We start from the raw sequence: 12025 nt of genomic DNA, 5'->3' as shown, positions 1-12025 counted from the left end.
AGTTAGACCACACTGTCCCTTTGAGATCTGTGAACAGTGACTAAAGAGTACATATTACAAATACACTTTTAATAGATTTTTAATATTTCAGACTTCAAGGTGACTTTTTCCTCAAGCACAAGCTTGAATCTTCCCCCCCGACAACTCCTCCCCTCCCTCCCAAGCACAATCTCAAATCTGCCCTTGTGGCTAGAGCTCCTCTTAGCCACTACATTCCAGTTAATGCTCTGTTCTTTGGGACTCCCCTCCGCCCTGAGGATGGGCTTCATCTTGTTCAGATTCCTTTTAGGAAGAAATTAAATAATCTTCATTATAAATACAACATTTTAAACTCCTTTAGATAGGATACGTGGTCCTGTCAGGTGACATTAGGTAGTTCTGCAGCTGTCTGAATTCATGCCACAGAACCACTTCTTACACAGACGTTACACAGATGTTCAACAGCTTCTTGAAGTGCTTCAACAGATCTGAGTAGACACTTGTGTTACTTGACTTCTGATAAACCGAAACATTTTCCCTAGGGCTTAATCAGATAAAATACAAGTACGCAAAATCTCAAATAACCTTAAAAACAAATAGATTTTTTTTAAAAAAAAATTGCATTTCTTGCTTTCTTTTACCTCACTGCAAAACTTTTTTTTAATTCCAGGTAACATTATTGGTTCTGGAATCTTTATTTCACCAAAAGGAGTTTTGGAGCACACTGGCTCAGTGGGACTTGCGCTCGTTATTTGGGTGCTCGGAGGAGGGATTGCTGCTCTTGGATCATTATGTTATGCTGAACTAGGAGTTACTATCCCTAAATCAGGAGGAGATTATTCCTATGTCACAGAAATCTTTGGTGGATTAGCTGGGTAAGTGCCATATCTATTTTCAGTCACTTGAAAACCTGTTTAATTTAAATATTTAGTGAGGAAAAGACATCTAATACAGAAATGAAAGGGAGCATTTGTTAATAAAATGCTTTTATAAAGTCATTTTCTGTTTGCACTAAAAATATCCGCTTGCCCCGTGTGAGGCTCCCAGTTCTACATTTCAGGGAAGGCAGCAGACATTTTCACTCACAGCTTTGACTCAATAAAATCACTCATAGGAAAGGACAATGCTAGAAATGATGCTGTGCCAGGGTAATGTTCTTGCATACGTGCCATGAATTATCAGTACCCGGTATCCAAGGGGTTTCACACATCAGGGAAGTAAGACTGGAGCTACTTGCCATAAACCAAAGCCCTCCTTTAACTATCAGAACAAGAGGCAGCAAATATTTCTCTGGCATTATATTGCTTGATCTTCCTACAGGAGAGTACAGAAAATTGTTCAAGAGCACAATTTGCTTACAGAAGTGTGCCAGGTTTACAGTGCTAGCTTGGAGTACTGGCTCATTTACTACAACATTATAAAATAATATTCTAGCATAAATACAAAGAGGGGGAAAATGCTAACTCGGGAAATAGTTTCTCTTTGAAAATACTGCTAACAGTAGTGTGGCAAAGGGAGAAGGGACAAGTAAGAAGAGGTCTCCATTTTATGTTTTACTGCATATTTTATTGTACACTTGACAAGAAGAAAAATTAATCTGCTGATCTCTGTTTGTAACTCAGTAGAGAAGCACCTAGATATTTGGCCAATTTAGTCATTTGCAAGTAAACAGGCTGTGCAATGTGTTGGTCTTTTATTTGTGGGGAAAAAAGCACAATACTCCGAAATGCACTCTGAAAACCAGAGGCAGGGAGCAGGGGGAGAATATTCATTCTCATCTGATAAAACAGGCTGGCAGCAACCAAGCCAGGCATTGCGCTAGCAAAATGATGGCAGGAGTAATGCAGGCAGGCCCCCGTGCACCTTTTCTTGTTCCCTCCCTCAGGCTTGCCATGTTTTGTCAGCCTCCCCCCCACCAAACACCCCTTCTCTGAGCACAGGCAGCATTGGAAAATATGCCAGACACTGAGGTACATTATGTTCATTTTCATAAAAGTTCGTGTTTCTTCAGAAAAGGAATCTTTCTTCTAAATTCTGTTCTACTTTGCATAAAATAATTACACTGTCCTCACAGCACAGATTGAGGGAATAAAAACATTGACTCTGTTAACTTAACTGAAACCTCGGCTGAGCTTGTTTTCCCATCAAGGAGCAGGCTGCAGAGACACATGCGCGATAAAGCGTAGCTTCTGCTCACTACAATAATGCAAAAACAGCTTCACATTCAGCACAACTTTGACTTTTGGGGGGCAAAACCAATGCAATGCTGTTTCTCTGCAAAGCATGCATGGCCGCAGCATCGCCCCTCAACCTCCCGAGCCCTGGCACTGCCAGGCTGCCACAGCAGGGCCCGTGATGCCCGGACACCCCAGCTGTCGCAGGGGGTCTGCAGCTTTCCTACCCAGCGTTATTTCACCAGGCAGGTTCTCTGAGCAAGGCACAGAAAAAAAGAAAGAGCACAAAATTCTGCAAACAAACAGAAGTGCAGTCCCATGAATACCACCGCAAAAAAAGACCAGAAAGTCAGTTTCCACCATTGCAGTTCGACAAAAAACAAATGAACTTTGATTTCTAGGCTAAGAAGGAAAGACACAAGTAAAAATCGAGTTAAATGAATCTTGCATTCAGTTGTTCCTCACATCGCTCTGCTGTACTCAGAGAATTTGCGTTGCACCCGTGTCAAGCTATATGCTTACTATGAAAAATGTACCTCCACTCGTTGATCACTGCACACCATTTATCTGGAAACAGAACAACTATGTCATCTCCCTAAGCAGAGGGCTCTGTCTTCCCTGACAGCAGGTTGGGTTGCTTTGCTTTTTTAAACAAGATTTACATTGCACAAGTAGTAATAGAAAAGTATGACCTTGCCATCCCCCCCAAAAAAAAGTAATGCTCTAATTCTTTACTTCTAAAATGACTCTATCTTTACTCCCAAGAGAATAAAGTTATCGTCGTAAGCAGGACAAAGGGATGTCTTAGACAAGAAGCTTTCAGGGGTGTTTTGGGGTAACTTAATTTAAAAAGAATCCAGAAACCTCTCCTTGGGCAAGGAGGGATCAATGACTTTTTTCTGAGAGACAGTTTCAATAAAGCAGGGCTGGGATTACACCCTGCTGCTCTTTGCTGAGTCACCACCTAAAGCCTGCAGCTTTTGGGAACATTTACAAGGTGTGGGTTTTTTTTAATTTCAAACATGCACATTCCTTCTTCAGTGTCTTTATACCCAGGTCTCTGAGCTGAAAGCAGCAGCTTGCAAAATCTCCTCTAATAAAAAGTTCAATTTTCTCTTCTGATTTATCCTCATGTATCCACTACAGCAAAGACTATCAGATTTAGCATGCCAAATGAAAAGTTTTACCAATGGCAAATAGGAGTGGTTTGGTTTATTAACATGGAAGATTTTTTTATTACAGGAGTAGGTGAGGTATCTACCTAGACCCAAACCTTTCCTCTTTCACTTACCTCTGCTGTTGAGCCCCTGCCCTATCTCCTTCACCTCAGATCCTCCCTAGTTATGACATTTCCCTACGTCACATATAAGAAACAAAGATACATAGGTTGATCATAACAACTATTACAATACTATGGGTTCCAGTTACTGACTGTAGAGACTTGATTGCTTAAATAGAAATCAAAAATTGCAACACTGCTAAGTGTAATGTAAGAACGCAAACTGAAAAAAGCAGGATAGAACAATTTCCTCACCAAACATGCACGTTCTGGCTGCAGAACAGCAGCTGTGTCTCAAATCTGATTACAATAGCTCAATTAAGGTAAAACTTACTGAAGTTTTAACAAATGTGTCAAAATTAACAGCCTCCAAGGCAGCTAGACATCACCAGCTCCATAGCAACAGTTACTAACAGTAGCAGCTGGGTTAGGAAGCAAAACAAGTGGCTGGATTTTGTATTTCAGGGAGACCATCCACACAAGTTTCCTGAAACACTTTTCATACAACAAAAATAATCTTAAATTCACACAGATGGCGGAAGTGCTTCAGCCATTCCATAAATGCTGAGGTAGACACAGAAAGGTTAAATAACCAAAGACAGTCAGCTTTACAGCTCAGCCACTCTAATTTCTAGGAAATTAAGCTCTGCATACTAGTCAGCTGCAAAAACTTTCAATTCCATCTTCCAGCTCTCCTACGTCTCATCAGCAGACCACACACGGCAGCCCTGGCCACGGAGATGCACTCTTCTCTCCTTCCCCCCCACCCCCCTTCTCCATTAAAACACTTCCAAATTCAGTCAAACCTCCTGGGGCAGAAGGCAAAGATTTTTTCAGACACCGAGGAGATGAAGGCGTGCAGCCTTTACCAGCTCTCCGTGGAGGGGGATCCTTTGCCACTGGTGGTGCTGTTTAAAAGCATCCCCTGGCACGGCACGCTCAGGGCGAGCGAGACGGAGCCTCCTCCGGCCACCGTCGCAGCCACGGTCTCATCTCAAAGCACGCTCAGGACACAGGTATCAGCCCAACAGATTGCATAGTTAACCCTAGATTTGGAAGTCATTCTCAAAGGTTTCCTCGGAAATGGCGAAGTGCCAGATGTGTCTCTGAGCACAAGTTGCTGAAGAAATTAGCAGGGTGAGAGGCAGAGATTTTGGTGCTTGTCACACTTCATGAGAGGCAGCAGCGCCCAGCAGCTGCCCCGGGGCTTAGGCTGGCCACTGACCAGAAGAGAGGGCAGTTTGCATAGCCACGAAGGAGGCAGCAGGCAGCACCGGAGAAGAGATCACAGCTGAGTCCCGGGAATGGTTTCCAGGACAAACGGGAGCCAGAGACATGGCCGTGGACCATGGGCATCCCTCCGCACTGGCCTTTCTTCAGCCCCGCTCCAGATCACAGAGGCCGTGAGAAGTCAGCAAGTGCTCAGAAACAAGAGGGCAAGGCAGAGCTAGACGTGCTGCAGCCACTTACGCCTCTGTTACATGACTGACGTTTAAGCTCCTGACAAATGCTCCAGTTAAAACACACACAGGGTGTATCCACGACTGCAAAAATTCCTCCTTCAAAACAAAAAGCTTCAGGGAAGGACTCAAAAGCCATCTGAAACATCCCACCTGGGTTTTCAGACACTTGGGCTGACTTTTGTTTCTAAAGAAAAATATATATATATAAAGCCACACAAACCTACAAGAACATTACTCAGACTTACTGGTCTATTTATAGTCTTTACCCAACATTTTGCTGTTGTTGGACAACTCCTTTTCAGAGAGCAAAGCTGGAAGAGGCAAAGGAAATTCAGTATGTTCATCCAGAGTATCAGAACCTTTGGGGTTATTTGAGCATTACCAAAAGGCAAACTGAGCTAGAGCAGCCAAGAAAAATGCACAACTAAGTAATAATAGGTCTAATAACAACGTAGCTGTGAAAAGAACACAAAAAGGAGTGGAGTCGTTTATGGTTGAGAGAAATGATAATCTAGACCTTTTCCCAAAACCAAACGAAGTACCCCTCACTTTTCAATAAAGATGCGAATGTCAAACATGCACACAGAAGTGGGATTTGTAAGAATGAGGCGCTGACGCTTGTGTGACAACCCAGGCCAGGGACCAACAGCCCCACTGGGAACCCTTAACAAGGTACCTGAAATCATCACCGAAAGCAGCAGAGCTGGTTAAAGCAAGCGCGATTATCGTGCAGAACCGACACAGCACCCGCCTCAAACGCAGGATGCTGCCTAGGGAAGGAGACCCCAGCAGCTCCCAGCCCTCAGGCGATAGGCAGGCCTGGCAGCAAATTCGGAGGGATCGATCCTGTATCCAACAGCAGACTTCTCACTTCTATTTTCATTTAGAAATCATCTGGGTTTTAAATGGCATTTGTATACAAGCAGACTAACTGCAGGGAATTTATCATGTCCTGTGCTGCTGAAGCAGAATAACTGAGTGCAGTACATTTGCATACATATGGATTTTCTTGTTTCTACAGGTCATAAGAACATTGCCCAAAATAGTAAATAATAGGCTTAACATGTGTCCTTGCAGAAGAGAATGGATAAATTTAGCTTCATGAAAACTCACTAGTGCATTTCTGATACATACAACTTTCTTCTGACTGCTCAGTAATAACATTGCAACTAATATAGCTGTCTTTTCCCCAGCAGTGATTGATGACTGGACATATCATGTTCTTAACATCAATCATAAGTATTGAAATCAGCAGAGAGCTCTAACCCAACGTTTTGATAAATGTCATCCCAGACTGCAAATAACACATGCTTCAAGTGTACTTGTATATTCCCTTTTTTTTATTGTTGAAAAACCTAAAGTTTTCAAAAACACTAATTCTTCCACTAGTGCAGGATAATGTTAATAATAATGTAATTTCTTTGAAGTAGTTCAGCTTTTTCTGCTATAAGATGAACTGTAGCACAGTTTCTGTTTCAAACTGTTTGCTTTTGTTAACGATGCCCAAGCACAGCACACACTGACTTTCTGTTTTTGCAAGCCACTTTGATTCCATGTTAGCTTATATATAATGCAAGATGCTCTTTGGAGCACAGGCACAATCCAAATATAGGTTGGAGAACTGTTTGTACCAAATCCACTAGACTCTCTCTTTTCAAGATCCAGATCACACTATGCTGCTCATTTCTTTCCCTAGCTGAGGAATTAGCATGGAGGATGTTTGCATAAAAATCCAGCTTCGACCTAGGGACGACCCACACTTCCAGTGAAGGTCACACTTGCCTAAAAGCAGCAAGTCCCACAAGATACTGTCATTTATTCCAGAGTGTTCCTAAAATGGAGGGGGGGGAACGTAATTAGAGACATTATCTAAAGAACATTGAAGTTGATGGGAATATGACCATTAACTTCGATGGACTTTGGATCAGACTCAACACTGAAAAACACTGCAGAGACCTTCAGGGAGCAGACATCTATGCTCATTACACACAGCCACAGTTTGCTCCAAGAATACCCACAGAGGTCATTTTACTGGCCCTTTTGCCATTAACGTACACAGGAGCCTGGATTTGGCACGTGAACTCCAGCACACTCAGACCTCCTGAGCATAAATAAGCATCATTGGGCTCCTCTTCAGCTGAACGCTGATTATAACAGCTGCGTCTCCTTTTTCTCTACTCAGCCGTGCTGAGCCTTTTTCTAAAGACCTAATTGCCTTGTGGACAGCAACAAGCTAACTTCTCAAATTATTCTACTGCTGCAAGTTACTGAGCAGTATCGAAAGCTTGTCAGACAGCCTTCAGCTCCTGGCACCCTCAGTTACGCAGGTCAGCCCTCAGGAGACCAGCTCCCTCACTTTCCACCGTAATAGTTGGGCCAGCAACGGAGCGCGTGGCATGACTGACACTTGCCTGCTTCAGACTCAACTGTGGCTTTCTAGCAACAGCCAGCTGCCCTCTGCAAGACGTCCCGGTGTTGCGGGCTGGCAAGGAGACCCAGCAGCCCTGCAGCCTCTGGGCTTGCCACTTGATTTATCAAGTTATGGAGACCACTGATAGCACACACATCAGACCCAACTGCGTCCATAAGAAGTTTCAGTTCTGTGTCACTTCTGTTAATTATGGCTGATTTAAAACAATTATTCTCTGCTAGATAAACCATACTCTAAGTCTTTCTGCAAAAGATATGATAAAAGGTGGTATTTTAAAAGCAAAGATTTCCTAGAAGACTCCAGGAGCTGGCTAATCATATCAGGATTAACCACCTGCCAGCCACAGGAGACTCCACGTGAGAGCGGATATATCCGGCCAGAAGGGCCTTGGCTCAGGGTCCAGCCTCCGCCGCAGCCAGCAGCGCGTGCCCGTGGCCGAGCGCCCGAGTGCCTGAGCAAGGGGCCATCTGGCAGCACTCCCCAGCCACCAGCAGCGGTGATCCCCACCGCTAACCCCGGTATCTTCTCCTCAAAACTAGGCTTCAGCTAAAACTTACCTTAAGAAAAAGCCTAAGTCTTAGGCAAGCTCTTCTTTTTATTTTAATGCGATCTCTCGTTTGAGCTTCCTGCTTCATAACGTAACTGCATAACCTTCTGCTAAAATTCTACATTTGCTTTAATTGGTATTATCAATCCTGCACAGATTACAGTTCAGCACAAAACAAATCGACTGTCAGAAGTCTACTGAATTATTCACATTTCCATTAAACTGTATTGTACCAAAAACTAACTTTAATGTGCCTTATCTCATAACATAGAGGCAAGTGCCAACATTGCCCAAAATACTCTTTTTAGAATCATTCTCCTGACTGAACATTTTTATGTGACTGCATATCCCTGATCTGCATAAATGCTGTGGGAAGCCAGTAAAACTCCCAGGAAAGGACTAGCAGGATCTGCACACACCTTGCCACCTCACGCGTGAGTGTGGGCCTGCCACGATTGCCCCCAGCTGGCCCTCAATCCATCAGGGCCTGCTCAGCTGGGGCTGTTCAAGGGCAACAAGGTCTGAACTTAAAGTCACAAAACACCACCAGAATCTTAACTCTACGAAAAAAGAGTTATTTCAGCCTTTTAGTCATATTAGTCTGCAGCAGCTGAACCTGTGGGGCGCTGTGTTTTGTACTGAACTCCTCCAGCCCACTGGCTCCTGCCCTGGGACTGGCCCTGGGTCTTCAGAGCTACCAGAAGTGGTGACTGGCAGTAAACAGCAGAGCAGCAGTCAGTCACCTGAGGAAACTTTGTTGAACTAAAAATAAAAAACATTGGAAACCGGAGAAAGCCATCACTCAAAAAAGTAAAAAGAAAGAGAAAACAATGTGTTTAAAAAAAGAAAGAGTGCCATTTGGGGCAGCAGCCAACTCTTGCATCACGTCAAACAGTTCTCCAAATTAACTCCGTAGTAGTTAATAAGCAAAAGAAATCATCAAATTTCCTCATACTTCTCAGAAACAACAAATGCAAGCAAAGTAACCAGCCCAAAAATCACTCACCAGCAAGGAAAGAAGAAGAGCAGCAGCAGCAGCAGCAGCAATCCAAGCCAACTCCCAAGGAGCACCCTTGCCCCCTTGCCCAAATTTAAGGGGCCAGCCCCCCAAAAGCATGCTGGCCACGAGCAGGGCAATCCAGGATGGGGAAGGCTGAACATAACCTAGATATTACATTATTTTATTTGGCAATGTTGATTTCTGACTCTCATTAGTGCTGTGCATCCTGCGCACTACATCCGTGCAGATCTATGAATGAACAGGAGTGCACACATGTACATGTATGTATATAGGCATACACACATCTGTGTGTATATGTGTATGGCAAGAAGTATTTTACTTTCTTGCAACAACTGCTTCTCACCACAGAAATTATATTTTAGAAGGAAACAGAGTATTTTAAAACACTGAGTCCATTGCTGCTCTTATTAGAGAGATGTTTTTTTCCCTTTCACCGAGTGAGGACCCAAGAAAACTCACACTTTGTATTTCCAAGAACACCTCGTTTGTGGCGCCGGTGCTGAGCTGCAGCTGAAGCCAGGAGCGCAGCCGGGCCGAGCCCAGTGCCCGCGGCGCAGGAGCAGAGCCGTGGCGCACGAGGGGCAGCCCCACGCCTGGCAGCAGGCGCTGCCCCCCTTTGCTCCCCGCGACCGCCCCTTGCACAGCGCCATACCCGCAGGCGCTGCGGGAGCACGCCCGTCCCGTGGCAGCAGCAAGCCTACGGAGACGCTTGCAATTTGACACACAACGCTAAGTCAAAATGTTCCCCATGGTAATCATCCCCACTGTTCGATATATTGCTAAACTGTGCTTGGCTTAAAAATGTTTAATTTAAAATCCAAATTTCACTGGGAATAGAAGAAAAAGGGTGAGGAGAGGCACAAGAAAGTGATAGCTTAGGGTGACCTGGCCAACAGCTCTGGCCTGGGACTGCGCGAGCCGGCACAGCTGCAGCACAGCTGGGTGGCACCTGCGGCACGTCTGTGTGTCACCTGCAGCACTGCTCTCTTGTGCTTTCTCTTGCGTTTCCAGGTTTTTGCTGCTCTGGAGTGCGGTGCTGATCATGTACCCCACCAGCCTGGCTGTCATTGCATTGACATTTTCAAACTACGTCCTGCAGCCCGTGTTCCCAAACTGCATCCCACCCTATAACGCCTCCAGGATCCTCTCCATGGTGTGTTTATGTGAGTATTTACTTCTCGGGCACGCAGTGTGGCTTGTTTTTGCCCGGGAGCAGCCGAGCAACAAGCCAAGACCAATTCCCCCACGGGACGGGCAGACGGCTGTGGCCGTGATGCCGTTGGGAAGCTCCCGGTGCCGATTTCCCCTGGCAGCTTCCCGTGCAAAGGACAAGCTGGGGCCAGACCGTGGCCCCTTGCAAACGCAGGGGGCTGCTGGGCCCCGAGGACAGGCTCACGGCATCAGGGCCTCGCGCAGCTGGCCACCTGGCAGGGGTCACTGCCCGGAGTTTTAGCTGCTCCTAGGGTTCGCTATATTCGCAAATGGGAGCGTGTAGGAGTGCAAAATGCCACCAGTTCTGAATTAATTATTTAGGAAAAAGAAATTTTCCTTCTCACCCTCAGTCATGGCCAGCCTAGACCTCCCTGTAAAAATGTATGTGTCAGTCTGTGTTTTTCAATGCCTTTAGTGTGCGTTCTTAAATAGGCATAATTTCATTTCACTAATCTCTGTCTCTTGCTCTCCAGTACTCCTGACCTGGGTGAATGGCTCCAGCGTGCGATGGGCAACTCGCATTCAGGATATATTCACTGCGGGAAAACTGCTAGCCCTGGCCCTTATAATTACTGTGGGCTTCATACAGATCTTTAAAGGTACTCGGCAACACAGACAGCTTTAACACTGCTACTGTACTGTTGACGTACTTGACTTTGCCAGACTCAGTGCACTTGCCATGTTGTTTTCCACCTATACAAACCCCCAGGAACGAATCCAGGATTTCTGGCTGGGTGCTCACAGGGAGCAGGGTGCAGGCTCCCCCAAAAGCCCACCACTGTCCACAGTGGGCACAGGCAGCCCCGCTGAAAGCTCACAATACAGGGATAAAGGATTTCTCCCAAGTGCAGGTGAAATCCAGATGTGTCCTATAGATGATCACAGCATACAGCGTCACCAAAGGGATGAGACAATAGAAAAATCATCCGTATCCTCCTCGTATGAGCTACTTTCCAGGCTGCATTGTTGTTTCTGATCGAATACAGGGCTGCACTAACAAGTCAGAGATATAGTGCAGTAGACTTGCAGAAAATTTGTGATCAGTTGCAAGGTCTCAAATTTTAAAGTGCTCTGGGTCTACACTGAATAAGTGATGTTGAGTCCAGTTCAGGAAGATACCTGGCTCACCATAGGCACAGGAATAGTCCAATTTCCTTCAAAAAATCACTTTGAAAATTAAGAATAGGAAAAAAATGTGCCTTGCTGATTCATCAACCTAATGAAAAGCACAGAACACAAAAGGCTCATGATGTTTTTATCATGTAGATGATGAGTCATATAAAGAAAGATGAAATACGACATTTACAGGAAAGCAGAAATCTTGTTTTCTCAATGATAATAGTCCCACAGTTTTGACAAATTATCCAGCCCCATAGATATTTTATTTTTCAGTATTTCTACTAAACAACATAAAATTCTTGTAAAAGAAAACTGCATTAAAAGCAGTGAGGACCTTGCAGCTTCGAGGAGCCATTTTCTGATGGTGATGGTTGGTGTAGGGTCTCGGCCAGGGGGGCGGCGAAGCCCGCCATAGTGCAGGAACGAAGAAGACAAAGTCACTAATCTACTTTAGCAAGCACCACGCAAAAAAGAGAGTTTTCCTGTCTTATTTCTCAGGGTCTCTGTCAGTGCTTTTAAGGGGAGGCATAACCTCTCGCTTGTGCTCTGCACACAGGAAACTACGAGGAACTGGCACCAAGCAACGCGTTCAACTTTTGGATGACTCCGTCAGTGGGGCATTTAGCCCTAGCTTTCCTTCAAGGCTCCTTCGCATTCAGCGGCTGGAACTTCTTGAACTACGTGACAGAAGAATTAGTTGATCCCCGCAGGCAAGTATCTGTTTCCGTGTGATCCAAACACTTCTGAAGCGCTGAGACACTGGAGCCATCTGTTAATATCATTCATTTAATAAATTGCGA

At 45.0% G+C, this 12025-nt stretch overlaps 1 protein-coding gene across 1 annotated transcript in view; it reads left to right on the top strand.

Annotated features, from left to right (window-relative positions):
* Window positions 1–12025, top strand: part of SLC7A10 (solute carrier family 7 member 10) — a 47215-nt gene that overhangs the window by 27091 nt on the left and 8099 nt on the right. The window contains exons 2-5 of the mRNA XM_062586233.1: window positions 650–854; window positions 9906–10057; window positions 10580–10705; window positions 11782–11935. Coding sequence (XP_062442217.1) covers window positions 650–854; window positions 9906–10057; window positions 10580–10705; window positions 11782–11935 — 637 coding nt within the window. The remainder of the gene's footprint in view (window positions 1–649; window positions 855–9905; window positions 10058–10579; window positions 10706–11781; window positions 11936–12025) is intronic.

Source organism: Rhea pennata, chromosome 13, assembly GCF_028389875.1.
Source record: "Rhea pennata isolate bPtePen1 chromosome 13, bPtePen1.pri, whole genome shotgun sequence".
NCBI lineage: Eukaryota > Metazoa > Chordata > Aves > Rheiformes > Rheidae > Rhea > Rhea pennata.
This window is presented reverse-complemented; position numbering and strand designations above follow the sequence as displayed.